General features: G+C 33.0%; 1 protein-coding gene across 1 annotated transcript; it reads left to right on the forward strand.

The window, feature by feature from the left end:
- Positions 1-2: 2 nt before the first annotated feature.
- Positions 3-15,726, forward strand: LOC134684362 (uncharacterized). Its single transcript, XM_063543648.1, has 16 exons — positions 3-44; positions 3,425-4,039; positions 4,482-4,558; positions 5,195-5,310; positions 6,306-6,327; positions 6,823-6,931; positions 7,747-7,848; positions 8,277-8,378; positions 9,063-9,164; positions 9,491-9,592; positions 9,884-9,945; positions 10,567-10,750; positions 11,542-11,705; positions 12,457-12,574; positions 13,890-13,965; positions 15,453-15,726. Exons 2-16 carry the CDS (start codon positions 3,538-3,540, stop codon positions 15,724-15,726), a joined length of 2,112 nt encoding a protein of 703 aa, XP_063399718.1. The 5' UTR covers positions 3-44; positions 3,425-3,537.
- The last annotated feature ends 806 nt before the right edge of the window (positions 15,727-16,532 follow it).

Raw genomic sequence — 16,532 nt, forward strand, 5'->3', positions numbered from 1 at the left:
AAATTCAAGATGTCTGCGCCCATGAAAAAATGCCGAAAAGTATAGTAAAGGATTGAATATCTAAGAATTCAGTATTTAGTTTTAATACAACTTGTTCATTTCATATCTCTATACTTCTTAGGTGATGACCATTTGATTTTCTTGGAAAGGGGCATCAGGAAGATTTTGAAAAATAATTATCTTGGTCTCTTATGCCTGTTCAAACATAAATCTACATCTACATACATTCTACGTTGATCTGTCAAACTTGACCAATACTCAACGCTTCCTGTGGGCGCAAGAAAAAGAGTAATTTTGAAAGATAACCAAAGAATATACACACGAGTATAAAGTATAAAAAAAATAAATAAAGCAATGTATAAAAAAAGGGGGAGATTACCATTTGCTTTTCGTTCATCTGGCCTGAACCAATCCAGCTTCCGTGGCGGTACCAGGAAAAATCATCCCCGCCGGCACAGCTCCAGTCAATCATTTGACTTACTTGGCAAATGGGGGACTGCACAGGATAGATAGAAAGGGTTGAAAGCTCCCTCTTGAAAGATACCATGGAGGGAGCCTCAGCTATACTTGCTGGTAGTGAGATCAAAACTCACTGTTCTTGGGAAAAAACTGTATTTGTAGCCGTCAGTCCTGGTTGAATATTGCCGGAACTTCTTGGTATGTGATGATCTTGTTCATGTTATTTTCGATGACATTGGTGTTAAGTAAGTGTCGCTTGGTAAATAACCTGGCTACGCAAAAAACGAATGAACAGGATGAAAATAGATATAATTGTCCTTCACAAAATGCAGAAATAAATTGTGACAAACAAATGTATCGGCCACAAACTTGTCAAAACAGCAGATTTTTTTTTTAGCATACTCAGCAATGTTCAGTCCAAAAGTAGCGAGGCTATTTTAACTTTTTCCTGGGATACCTTCCTACCTCAGAAAAAAATTGAAATAGCCTTGCAAGATGTCAAAATTATTAGGACTAACTCAGCAACAGCTCCTAGTCAGATAATTATGACGGCTTGGAAGTCTATTTTAAATTTTTGCTTTAACGCCTTCCTGCGTCGATGTATTGTAAGGCGTCAAAGAGAAAAATATAATAGCCATTGAACAGTCAAGGGTCTAACTTAAATAAGTTATCAGGGAAAAATAACATGCATGTTGTTATTACAGACACTTTCATGAGTTGTCTTCTCTTTTAACCTGAATCTGTAATAACAAATGTTGGTTATCAGTGAAATATATCAAAAATGTTTTATCTTTAATGGGCACTTGGGAATTCTTAAAAACTTTTGCGCAGTAGCTTAATAATTTACCCTGATAACTAATTTTCTAATTCCATTAATACAATTATGATTAACCATGGTGAATCAATGAGACAAGGCTTTTAAGGGCAAACTAAGCTGTAATAACAAGGCTTATGTTATTGCAAGCATGTAATTTACTATATCAGAGTAAATGAGACACTTGGAATCTTGCACAGTGCCTCATTACAAACTCTGATCATCATTTCTTACAATGAATTTAACTACATTATTCTTATGCAAGTCAGAGCAAAGCCTTTAACGAGATATAGAGAAGCTGCAATAGCACCCATTGGTTATTGCAGGAATGTATTTTCTGTAATAACATAGGTGTATTGGTAAGCTATGAGCTGTTATATATTTGCAAAGATTAGTATACATAAAGAAAATTATAATATCAATAGAACTTGAGAAAAATTTAACAAAATAAAGGTTGTATATTTCCCCTTTGAAACATGTAACATACATATGTTATTACAGTTTTTTGATATTTCAGCTCACAATAACAACATGTATGTTATTTTTCTCTAATAACTTATTTAAGTTAGACCCTTGACTGTTGAAGATGTCATAATTATTTTGACTACAACAGGTCCATGGTACAAAATGTGGTAGGGGCCTTTATGTCATGTATGTACATGTAGTTTCAAACTGACGCAAGTTTAAAAATGATTTTTTTTTGTTACAAATAGATGGACGCCATTTGCAGCAATAATTTGTAAAAAATTTGGAAGCTTATAATGATTAATTTTTTTCTTGCAATGTCACACTAAAGTTCATGTAACATTAGGGAATTCCTGCCCATCTACAAGTACACATTCATTGATTTCAATTGGAAGGCACCCTGTAGGTCATTTCCTCACTGAACACCATGCACCACACACCATGGAACTCAATATGCAGCGAACACCACCAATTTTTTTTTATTCATCTTTTATCAATCATTATAAATGTGACCTGAATATAATATTTAAGTTATGAATTCAACAAGTATTTTAAGATAAACAGACCAAGTATTTACATCTAAAAGAAAGGGAAAGTCTTTATTGAACACCACAACTCCATAAACCACCACTACAACCTGACAACTGGACCTCAAATATGTTTTTTGTCTTATTTTTTTTCATTTTTAAAATATACATGATATAAATGTAGTAATATTAATACTATGTTGTACTATAATTTGTCTGTTTGTTTTTTCTTTTTTTGCCATGGCGTCAGTTTATATCGATTTATAAGTTTGACTGTCCCTCTGGTATCTTTCACCCCTCTTTTAAGGAGAGACATATTTCATATATCAAAACTAAACTGATGAACAGCATGAACAGAGGATACTTGAACTGATTACTTATTATGAATATGTTTGAATTTTTATTTGAATATATATCAATCATGTACATGTAAACACACAATGTTATCTGGAAAAATAGTGATGAATCTGGAGACGTTTTTTTGTATATTGATTTATTGATTATTGACTTTAACATAACAATGATGCACATAAAAATCTAAAAATTGATTTAAAATGCAATTTAGTTTATTTTATCGTTTAATGGTATAATATCACTGTTAAAAGACTCTGTCACGGGCCCTGATTTTGCTGATTTTCCTTTTTCTGTTTGTCTTCTGTAACTTGCCACAAGACCAAAGCTTTGTACTTTATGCCAAGAACTCTGATTAAATTGAAAAAATCACCCACTTATCTGAGCAGTAGTAGACCAGTTTCAACTGCTGTAACAGAGCTAACTCACACATACAACTTTTCTTGGTGACCATCTGCACCCTACTATTTTGACTGTCAGTATTTGCAAAACATTGAGTGTTCAACTCTGTTGTGATCTGTGATTCGACACTTCACAGTACCAGTTCCCTTTTCTGGTACCTTCCATGTATTGTAAAGAATTGTACATTTGCATTGGATTAGGGACATTTGAAAAGTCCCATCGCAATATATATTTCTCAAGTTTGCATGTGTTGAATAGATAAAACCACCCGGGTCCAGCCCAATCATTGTCAGCATGAATCTATCTTCTGAAGTGTTCAAATTTGAATGAACATGTTAACAATTCAACTGTTGACAGGCTACCTACTCAAGTATTGTTGAATAATATATTTCACCTCTCTTTTCAGATTTACATTCGCAGTAAAAAGTTCAGTAGTAATTGATTGAAGATTTTAGGGGAAAAGTATACATACACAGTAGTATTCATTGATTGAAGATTTTAGGGAATCTGTTCGATACAATGGTTATACAGAGAATAAACTATTGTTTTGGAAAGAACTTGTACAGAATAAAACAAAAATGGAATCCAGTTATGACTTGGTGTAAATATTCACACATGCTCAGTGCTATTAGAGAGCCATGTGGTATGATAAAGACCAGGAAAGGATTACTATTGTCCCAATTAAGTATGAGGTGTAGGACTCTTCAAACATGTGTTGGTGCAGAAACAGTCTTAAATTTTGGCAGACATTGTAGACCATTACAGAATTGTTATAGGAGAAATAAACTTTTCATTTTTACTCGAGGATATGCCTCTTTACAGAATATAGATGATGGCCTATTGATAAAATATTTGGACAGTTTGAATAAGGAATATAATGATATTTTCGAATTATACCAGACAGGAAAGAAAACAAAGGAAATGGGTTCTAGAAGGGTATTTTTAGAACCAATTGTGGATGTTTATAGTGGAATGAAAGAAAAATATAAAGAACTAGAGGAATTAAAACTTCTTGTTGAAGGTAAGCTTATTTATGTCTTATACAGATCTAGATTTGTCATGTTTTACAAATTAAATGTATTACCTTTTCATTATATAAATCAAAAGAAAAAAAATAAAATTTCTTTTTAAATCCTGTCCCCAAAATACAAATGAAATATTAATAAAAACAAGCATTTTCCATTTGTCTTCATAAATTTGTTCAAATATATATTTTTGATTGACATCCATGTCAAAAGATCATTTCAACACTTGAATTTCAGTGAATATATTACCATGAGATTATAGACCTTCGTACATGTCCATGTATTTTTTGTATGTATAAAATGTATAATTGTATCAATAAACCAATTTTTGAGACGATTCTGTTTGAATATATAAAGTATGTTCCCTATCGGAATTTTAAAACACGGTTACAAAATGTATGCTTTCAAACCATTAAGTTCAGAAATTTTGTTATTCAGAAGATGAAGAAATGAAGACAATGGCAGAGGCTGAACTTGAGGCAATAAACCAACAGATAGATGACATGAAACAACAGGTTAGTAGCTAATCATCAAGGATGTTTATAAAACATATCAAACATGTCTAATCCATATCTTTCAAAAGTTAAACCTCCCAAACAAAAATACTCCAATTGCAAAGAACATTATTGTTTAGGAGCACATTACACTACATGACATAAATATACCTTGAACACACATTTTTAAATTTTCTTCTTTTTTGTAATATTGTTCAAGTAATTAGACAGCTGAAAATTACTTTGAACTAAATGTTCTCATTTGAGATACATGAATTTAAGCATGTGGAGGATGTTTTCTGACGCAAGAATTTTAATTGACACTTAATTAAAATGACACATTCAGTTTGATTCATTGATAATTTGTTGGAGAGTAATTGACTTGTTGATACTAGACAATTTGTCCTTTTGAATTACTCTCTTTTGAAATAAATAAAATTTAAAGTTTTTTTTGAAAGGCAGAATACTACAATTGAAAATTGGGCTGTAAAAAATATATTGTTTTCATTGATATATCCCAATTATAATTATTATCAGAACACGAATTACGTTGTTATACTGTTTACAGTACATTACTACATCAGAAAACTAAATATCTGCATTACAAATCATTTGTTATTCAACATGTTCAAGATTTGATCTGTACTTCTCTATTAGATTTTAGATATCCTCGTACCAGACCTGAAGTATGATAAGAATGATGGTATACTGGAGATAAACCCAGGAGTGGGTGGGGAGGAGGCTAAGCTATTTACCTTAGACTTGTGTAACATGTACCTCTTTATTAGATTTTAGATATCCTCATACCAGACGTGAAGTATGATAAGTGGAAATAAATCCAAGAGTAGGTGGAGAGGAGGCTAAACTATTTACCTTAGACTTGTGTAACATGTACCTCTTTAATAGATTTTAGATATCCTTGTACCAGACCTGAAGTATGATAAGAATGATGGTATACTGGAGATAAACCCAGGAGTCGGTGGGGAGGAGGCTAAACTATTTACCTTAGACTTGTGTAACATGAAGCTAAACTATTTACCTTAGACTTGTGTAACATGAGGCTAAACTATTTACCTTAGACTTGTGTAACATGTACCTCTTTATTAGATTTTAGATATCCTCTTACCAGACTTGAAGTATGATAAGAATGATCGTATACTTAAGATAAACCCAGGAGTCGGGGGGAGGAGGCTAAACTATTTACCTTAGACTTGTGTAACATGTACCTCTTTATTAGATTTTAGATATCCTCGTACCAGACTTGAAGTATGATAAGAATGATGGTATACTGGAGATTAATCCAGGAGTCGGGGGGGAGGAGGCTAAACTATTTACCTTAGACTTGTGTAACATGTACCTCTTTATTAGATTTTAGATATACTTGTACCAGACTTGAAGTATGATAAGAATGATGGTATACTGGAGATAAACCCAGGAGTCGGTGGGGAGGAGGCTAAACTATTTACCTTAGACTTGTGTAACATGTACCTCTTTATTAGATTTTAGATAGCCTCGTACCAGACCTGAAGTATGATAAGAATGATGGTATACTTGAGATAAACCCAGGAGTTGGTGGGGAGGAGGCTAAACTATTTACCTTAGACTTGAGTTACATGTACCTCTTTATTAGATTTTAGATATCCTTGTACCAGACTTGAAGTATGATAAGAATGATGGTATACTGGAGATTAACCCAGGAGTTGGTGGGGAGGAGGCTAAACTATTTACCTAAGACTTGTGTAACATGTACCTCTTTATTAGATTTTAGATATCCTCGTACTGGACCTGAAGTATGATAAGAATGATGGTATACTGGAGATAAACCCAGGAGTCGGTGGGGAGGAGGCGAAACTATTTACCTTAGACTTGTGTAACATGTACCTCTTTATTAGATTTTAGATATCCTTGTACCAGACTTGAAGTATGATAAGAATGATGGTATACTTGAGATAAACCCAGGAGTGGGTGGGGAGGAGGCTAAACTATTTACCTTAGACTTGTGTTACATGTACCTCTTTATTAGATTTTAGATATCCTCGTACTGGACCTGAAGTATGATAAGAATGATGGTATACTGGAGATAAACCCAGGAGTTGGTGGGGAGGAGGCTAAGCTATTTACCTTAGACTTGTGTAACATGTACCTCTTTATTAGATTTTAGATATCCTCGTACCAGACCTGAAGTATGATAAGAATGATGGTATACTGGAGATAAACCCAGGAGTCGGTGGGGAGGAGGCTAAGCTATTTACCTTAGACTTGTGTAACATGTATATCTTTATTAGATTTTAGATATCCTTGTACCGGACCTGAAGTATGATAAGAATGATGGTATACTGGAGATTAATCCAGGAATAAGTGGGGAGGAGGCTAAACTATTTACCTTAGACTTGTGTAACATGTTCCTCTTTATTAGATTTTAGATATCCTCGTACCAGACTTGAAGTATGATAAGAATGATGGTATACTGGAGATAAACCCAGGAGTCGGTGGGGAGGAGGCTAAACTATTTACCTAAGACTTGTGTAACATGTACCTCTTTATTAGATTTTAGATATCCTCGTACCGGACCTGAAGTATGATAAGAATGATGGTATACTGGAGATAAACCCAGGAGTCGGTGGGGAGGAGGCGAAACTATTTACCTTAGACTTGTGTAACATGTACCTCTTTATTAGATTTTAGATATCCTCGTACTGGACCTGAAGTATGATAAGAATGATGGTATACTGGAGATAAACCCAGGAGTCGGTGGGGAGGAGGCGAAACTATTTACCTTAGACTTGTGTAACATGTACCTCTTTATTAGATTTTAGATATCCTTGTACCGGACCTGAAGTATGATAAGAATGATGGTATACTGGAGATAAACCCAGGAGTCGGTGGGGAGGAGGCGAAACTATTTACCTTAGACTTGTGTAAAATGTACCTCTTTATTAGATTTTAGATATCCTCGTACTGGACCTGAAGTATGATAAGAATGATGGTATACTGGAGATAAACCCAGGAGTCGGTGGGGAGGAGGCGAAACTATTTACCTTAGACTTGTGTAACATGTACCTCTTTATTAGATTTTAGATATCCTCATACTGGACCTGAAGTATGATAAGAATGAAGGTATACTGGAGATAAACCCAGGAGTCGGTGGGGAGGAGGCGAAACTATTTACCTTAGACTTGTGTAACATGTACCTCTTTATTAGATTTTAGATATCCTTGTACCAGACCTGAAGTATGATAAGAATGATGGTATACTGGAGATTAATCCAGGAGTTGGTGGGGAGGAGGCTAAGCTATTTACCTTAGACTTGTGTAACATGTACCTCTTTATTAGATTTTAGATATCCTCGTACCAGACCTGAAGTATGATAAGAATGATGGTATACTGGAGATTAATCCAGGAATAAGTGGGGAGGAGGCTAAGCTATTTACCTTAGACTTGTGTAACATGTACCTCTTTATTAGATTTTAGATATCCTTGTACCAGACCTGAAGTATGATAAGAATGATGGTATACTGGAGATAAACCCAGGAGTAGGTGGAGAGGAGGCTAAACTATTTACCTAAGACTTGTGTAACATGTACCTCTTTATTAGATTTTAGATATACTTGTACCAGACTTGAAGTATGATAAGAATGATGGTATACTGGAGATAAACCCAGGAGTCGGGGGGGGGGGGGAGGAGGCTAAACTATTTACCTTAGACTTGTGTAACATGTACCTCTTTATTAGATTTTAGATATCCTCGTACCAGACCTGAAGTATGATAAGAATGATGGTATACTGGAGATAAACCCAGGAGTTGGTGGGGAGGAGGCTAAGCTATTTACCTTAGACTTGTGTAACATGTACCTCTCTATTAGATTTTAGATATCCTCGTACCAGACCTGAAGTATGATAAGAATGATGGTATACTGGAGATAAACCCAGGAGTTGGTGGGGAGGAGGCTAAGCTATTTACCTTAGACTTGTGTAACATGTACCTCTCTATTAGATTTTAGATATCCTCGTACCAGACCTGAAGTATGATAAGAATGATGGTATACTGGAGATTAATCCAGGAATAAGTGGGGAGGAGGCTAAACTATTTACCTTAGACTTGTGTAACATGTACCTCTTTATTAGATTTTAGATATCCTCGTACCAGACCTGAAGTATGATAAGAATGATGGTATACTGGAGATAAACCCAGGAGTCGGTGGGGAGGAGGCGAAACTATTTACCTTAGACTTGTGTAACATGTACCTCTTTATTAGATTTTAGATATCCTCGTACCAGACTTGAAGTATGATAAGAATGATGGTATACTGGAGATTAATCCAGGAATAAGTGGGGAGGAGGCTAAACTATTTACCTTAGACTTGTGTAACATGTACCTCTTTATTAGATTTTAGATATCCTCGTACCAGACCTGAAGTATGATAAGAATGATGGTATACTGGAGATTAATCCAGGAATAAGTGGGGAGGAGGCTAAACTATTTACCTTAGACTTGTGTAACATGTACCTCTTTATTAGATTTTAGATATCCTTGTACCAGACCTGAAGTATGATAAGAATGATGGTATACTGGAGATTAATCCAGGAATAAGTGGGGAGGAGGCTAAACTATTTACCTTAGACTTGTGTAACATGTACCTCTCTATTAGATTTTAGATATCCTCGTACCAGACCTGAAGTATGATAAGAATGATGGTATACTGGAGATAAACCCAGGAGTCGGTGGGGAGGAGGCTAAGCTATTTACCTTAGACTTGTGTAACATGAGGCTAAACTATTTACCTTAGACTTGTGTAACATGTACCTCTTTATTAGATTTTAGATATCCTCGTACCAGACCTGAAGTATGATAAGAATGATGGTATACTGGAGATTAATCCAGGAGTCGGTGGGGAGGAGGCTAAACTATTTACCTTAGACTTGTGTAACATTTACCTCTTTATTAGATTTTAGATATCCTCGTACCAGACCTGAAGTATGATAAGAATGATGGTATACTGGAGATTAATCCAGGAATAAGTGGGGAGGAGGCTAAACTATTTACCTTAGACTTGTGTAACATGTACCTCTTTATTAGATTTTAGATATCCTCGTACCAGACCTGAAGTATGATAAGAATGATGGTATACTGGAGATAAACCCAGGAGTGGGTGGGGAGGAGGCTAAGCTATTTACCTTAGACTTGTGTAACATGTACCTCTTTTTTAGATTTTAGATATCCTCGTACCAGACCTGAAGTATGATAAGAATGATGGTATACTGGAGATTAATCCAGGAATAAGTGGGGAGGAGGCTAAGCTATTTACCTTAGACTTGTGTAACATGTACCTCTTTATTAGATTTTAGATATCCTCGTACTGGACCTGAAGTATGATAAGAATGATGGTATACTGGAGATAAACCCAGGAGTGGGTGGGGAGGAGGCTAAACTATTTACCTTAGACTTGTGTAACATGTACCTCTTTATTAGATTTTAGATATCCTCGTACCAGACCTGAAGTATGATAAGAATGATGGTATACTGGAGATAAACCCAGGAGTCGGTGGGGAGGAGGCGAAACTATTTACCTTAGACTTGTGTAACATGTACCTCTCTATTAGATTTTAGATATCCTCGTACCAGACCTGAAGTATGATAAGAATGATGGTATACTGGAGATAAACCCAGGAGTCGGTGGGGAGGAGGCTAAACTATTTACCTTAGACTTGTGTAACATTTACCTCTTTATTAGATTTTAGATATCCTCGTACCAGACTTGAAGTATGATAAGAATGATGGTATACTGGAGATAAACCCAGGAGTTGGTGGGGAGGAGGCTAAGCTATTTACCTTAGACTTGTGTAACATGTACCTCTTTATTAGATTTTAGATATCCTCGTACTGGACCTGAAGTATGATAAGAATGATGGTATACTGGAGATAAACCCAGGAGTCGGTGGGGAGGAGGCTAAGCTATTTACCTTAGACTTGTGTAACATGAGGCTAAACTATTTACCTTAGACTTGTGTAACATGTATATCTTTATTAGATTTTAGATATCCTCGTACCAGACCTGAAGTATGATAAGAATGATGGTATACTGGAGATAAACCCAGGAGTCGGTGGGGAGGAGGCTAAGCTATTTACCTTAGACTTGTGTAACATGTACCAGAAATATATCAGTTATAAAGGATGGTCAGTAGAGACAGAAACTTCATTGTCAAAGGAGAGTGGTGAGAATGATATATTTTATTACTACATGTATAATTATCCCACAAAAAATAAGAAGAAGACTGCTACATAGTATCTAGTATTCCCTTGTTAACTGCAAAATTTGTACAAGTATGTTGAATTTCTCAAATGAACTGATTTCCAAAGGAGAAGGTCTGTTGATGCTTATGTTGGCCTAAAATTTGGAAGTATATTGCAAATAGAATATAAATTCATTTTTAAATTTAACTAATTATGGAAATAGAAATGTTCTTTTCACACAATTTGTATGTTGAAGCAAAAAAAATCCCAATTAGTAGTAGTAGTCATATTTTCAAATTTAAAATTAGATATTCATGTAAGCGTAATATAGAAATGTCATGTTTTATATTCTATGCACAAACAAACATAGTGAAGGAGTTCTTTCAAAACTATTTCATAATTAATTAACTTTTTCTAGGATCTTTATGTTTTAGAGTATTTCAAAAGATTTTTTTACACAGTTTGTCATCTTCAAATCATTATGTATGTCAAAATTGTGTTTTAAATTAAGTTTACATGATTTTTTATGTACTCAGATAACAAAAAGAAATGCAAACACTGAAACAGGTTAAATTTTTTAAATGAAACTAAGTGTAAACATAAATATTATATATTACTTTTAGTCAAAGACCAGATCCAACACCTGTATGCTAGACTTTATCATCACATCCATAAATTAAATGTACATGTTTCAGTAGAAGCACATATAAAAAAAGAATAGTTTTTTAAATTTAGAACTATGTTTACAAATATACCATTTTCATTTTTTTAGGTGGTTTGGCATATGCTAGATTATTAATATCTGGTTATGATGTTTTTAAAACATTAAAGTATGAATCTGGAATTCATCGTGTCCAGAGAGTTCCTGAGACAGAACGTGGTGGGCGTATCCATACAAGTACATCAGCTGTTTCTATTTTACCACAACCAACAGAGGTTTGTATGCATTAGTTTGATTTGATTTGTGAATGTAAATTCTTTATAATAGGGATAGATCTACAAATAAATTTATAATACAGTTAATTAGCAAATCTCCAGTATTTTCACCAGATTAATTTACGTACATTTCATGCCTTTTGAATTTTGAATTATAAATAAAATAAAATCATGTTTTGTTTCCAGGATTATTAAATAAAAAGGAAAGGAATCATTGCATTTCAAATTAAGGTTTGTTTTGTATACAGCTATAGGAATATACAAGAGTTATTTTCGCCTTTAATCTTACATGTATTTATATCATAAAACTTGAACATTTGAAATGTCATGACTTTTTTTTAATATTTAGTACCATCTTTTAAGGCATGATACAAAAGAGATAATATGTTGATTTTCCTTTATATTCACTCTCAAAATATTCCAAGAAAAAAGAGACTTACGTTTTGGGATATTTAGTTTCATCTTTGTATTTTTTCAAGAGGCATATTACTTGTTGTTCAATATTGCAAACAAATCAAAAGTAGATTTTTTTCCGGATGCATGTTGTTGTGGCAAGAACATTGTCTCTAGTTTTGAACAACAAGTAACATGCCTCTTGAAAAAAAGGTTATGTTGGTTTAAAGGAAAGAAAACTTTTCATAATATATACTTATTTTGTTTTATTAGTGGTTGCAATAGTAATTTGTATTATTAATAAATAAACAAATATTAAATGTTATGATTATATCAACCATATCTATTACTTTTTCAGATTGACATTGTAATAAATCCTAATGATCTGCATATAGACACATTTAAATCTAGTGGACCTGGTGGTCAGAGTGTCCAGAAAAATGACACTGCGGTCAGACTTACACATACACCTTCAGGTAAAATACAATAATATATTATACCCTAGTGAAATATCCCATTGGTTACATTGACAGCGAATATGAACCTATAGATCAAGTGAACAAAAACAAAGATCAGAATGGTCATTAATGTTGAAATCAGGACACTTTAATATAAGTTAATTGTTGTTCAAACAACATGTACAGATACTGGTAATACAAGCTCCTATCACCTGTAAAGATCCTGAATAACATATAATATTAACTGTGTATTTGAATACTTGAAGTAAAATTGGTTTACTGTTTATACATGATGTTTTTTATATAATTATAAATTTCATATAACTACTTGTACTGTAAGGATATAAGGCTTGACAAAAAAATACCAGAACTTCAGTTATAAGTTTACTTTATAGAATTTTAGAACAAATGAAATACAAAAAGAATGAGTATATATATACTATAGATAACAAGCAATAAACAAATTCATTAGACAAAGAAGGAGAAACAAAAGTGCATAAACTTTTTTTTTTTTAAAACCCACACTATACAATGTGTAGGAAATTTAAGACTAAACAACTTCACCAAAACTATGGAAAAACTCTGTTGCTACACTGTTCTTCCTTGTATTTTCAAAAAGAACCATCAGATTTAAAATAGCATGGTGCTAAAAAGCCATAGTCAGAACACAGTGACAGCTATAGAAGAATGAGTTGTTCCTGACATGTAAAATGTAGTCACAGAGTTGCTCCAAATATGTAAAAGAGGGACGAAAGATAACAGGAGGCATACAAAATCATAAACAAAAAATAAATTGACAACGCCAAACACAACATAGAAAACTAAGACAAAGCAACTTGACAACCCCTGCCCCCCCCCCCCCCCCCCCCCAAAAAAAAACCCAAACAAAACAAACAAAAAACCTCAACAAACTGTTGGTGATCTCAGGTGCTCTTTTAGTCTAAGCATATTCTGCTCCAAATGTGGCACCAAAACTTATGGCGATAATCATTTACAAGGAAAGGACAATCACAAAGGTCATCTTTAACAAGTACTGTCTGTAAATTTCAACATGCAAGAAGTTTATATATTTAGGATAGCAACTGTTTATAACACTGTTTATCATCGTTGTGGCTATTTGTTATTGGTTAACCTGTAGTAATTCAATTTGGTTTTCATAATTTTAACAATAATTAAACTCTATATAGATCAAAGGGCATTTTTTTTATCAGTTTTAACAAATGATGGCAATAATAAAGTACTGATTTTAATTTATTTGTTATTATTTTTTTCTTCAATATTGAATAAAACTTTCATGATTAAATATTGTACTACTTTTCATTTATTATTTTAGGTGTTGTAACTTCTAGTCAGGAAAGTAGATCACAAATACAGAATAAAAAGAATGCAATGAACAGATTAAGAGAAAAGTATGTTTCACCTGATTCATGAGGGTTGTGTGTCTAAAGTTACTTCCATTATCCTTGAAAAAAAGAAAGTAGTATTTATTTCACAATGTTTTTATTTATAGTTGCATTACTTCTTTATGATATATGAATAAAAGGAGATGTTTGGTTCATTCCATTGTAACAATAAAAATAGTGAATATAGATTCTAAACCTTTAATTTACATTGAAGTTAAAATCAGCTATAGCTACTTTATCCATTTTTATGACATAAATAATGCAAAAGTATGAAAAAAGAGTCCATATCTCCCTTCATAAATCAGTATACAAACATTATTTTTTTTTAAGTTTTCTCTAGACCTCAAGAGGGACTTTCTAACAATTTGTATTAAGTTGTATTGTTTTTAATTAAACTTAAGGAAATACACTTTCAATCAATTCTCTATAATTTGTATTAAATAAAATTAACGGTACTAATTTTCTTGCACCAGATGCGCATTTCGACAATACATGTCTCTTCAGTGATGCTCGTGGCCAAAATATTTGAAATCCAAAGCTTATATAAAAGATGAAGAGCTATAATCCAAAAGGTCCAAAAGGTATAGCCAAATCCATGAAAGAAATCAGAGCTTTGCACAAGGGAGATACATTCCTTAATTTATAATAATTTCTATCATTTTGTAACAGCAAATTTTAATAACACAAACAATCCGTATTTTCATGCCAATACCGAAGTACTGCCTACTGGGCTGGTGATACCCTCGGGGACTAATAGTCCACCAGCAGAGGCATCGACCCAGTGGTAGTTAATAAAATTAACGGTTCTAATTTTCTTGCACCAGATGCGCATTTCGACAATACATGTCTCTTCAGTGATGCTCGTGGCCAAAATATTTGAAATCCAAAGCTTATATAAAAGATGAAGAGCTATAATCCAAAAGGTCCAAAAAGTATAGCCAAATCCATGAAAGAAATCAGAGCTTTAACTTGATTTTTTTGTTTATATTCTTTGTATGATAAATACTTAAGGGAATTACTTATATTTTAATAACTATACACTTACTTATTTTTACTTATCTATTTATCTAAAATAGAATTGAAATAATTTTCAATAAATTTTAGGATTATGAGAAATACTTCCCTTGCATAATACTTTATTCTTTAGAAGAAAATATATAATGAGTGCATATACCAAATACAAGCTTAAGTACTGTATATTCAGAAATTAATGCGAGGTTTTTATTATTGCGAAAAATGCGACTGGGTTGTAAACGCAATAATTTAAACTCGTATTTTGAAATATTTTATATGAATTTAATAGGATTTGTCTCAAAATCGTAAAAATTAAAATCGCATTAAGGTCTAAATGACAAAATCGCAATAATAAATGCACGCAATAATTCCTGAATTTACAGTATTTGGTATACAAAATGTACCATAAATCTTACCTAAAAACTATTTTTACTGTTTCAAAGTTTATACATCTATTTGATTTTTTGTTTTTTTCCCAGGTTATACGAGATTGAATTTAATGCACAGATGAGCAAAATGAAGTCTCAACGGAAAGTACAAGTAGGAACCAAAGGTCGATCAGAGAAAATAAGAACATATAACTTTCCTCAGAACAGAGTGACAGATCATAGAATTCATCATACTTCTAATATCCAGGGCATCTTAAATGGAGAGGATGTTCTGGATGAATTGATAAACCAATTACACGAGGAGTCTAGAAAAGAAACTTTAATTGAAATGTTACAAGAATTTGAGTCAAAGGGATCATTATAATGTTAATTTATTAAAGAAAATGGAATTATTCATTACATGCATTGCTTTTACTATCCTATTTTTAAAAAAAAAGGTTGCAAATTATCAACTTTTATAGTTGCTGCTAATTTTTAGATTGTGTATCTTCACATTGTTTGATATAAATTTGATATATAAATCTTTTAAAAATATCTACATGGAAATGGATTTATTGCTATTTTGTGCATTGTTCCTTTGATCTTTTTTTGTGATAATTTTTATATCATGCTTCTCGCTTGAGATGGAAAAATTATCGCTAGAAACTAATGAGGCCATGTGGCGTTGCTAACGAAATTGACATGAAATTGACAATGTCGTCATAGATAAAATAGCGATAAACAGATCATCATTGGTCATCTCAACTCGATTGCTTTTCTCACTTTCGCTGTACCAGCTCAAGCGAGAAAATCAATCTCGTTGAGATGATCAACGATAATCTATAAATGTCTGAATATTGATCAATAATTGTCTTAATGTTCTAAAGTAATAACATTATATTGCAATAACAGTATGTATGTTCAACAGTTCATTCAACAAATATTTTCTTTAGAATTCCCCCTGTACTTCTTAGCAGAATGACTCCATATTCATTACACAATTTAACAGTGATAACATGTGAATTCTTTTTCTGATCACATGCATACCTTTTGTTTGCTGATACATTGAATTGCAATATGCTGAATGAAGTTAATAGTTATGTCACACATTTTTCTGGTATTAAGGGACAGAATGACTTCTTATCTGGTTTGCATCTAATAAATGGTGACCTGTTTGTTACCGCCTTGATG

This window comes from Mytilus trossulus, chromosome 9 (genome assembly GCF_036588685.1).
Source record: "Mytilus trossulus isolate FHL-02 chromosome 9, PNRI_Mtr1.1.1.hap1, whole genome shotgun sequence".
Classification (NCBI taxonomy): Eukaryota; Metazoa; Mollusca; class Bivalvia; order Mytilida; family Mytilidae; genus Mytilus; species Mytilus trossulus.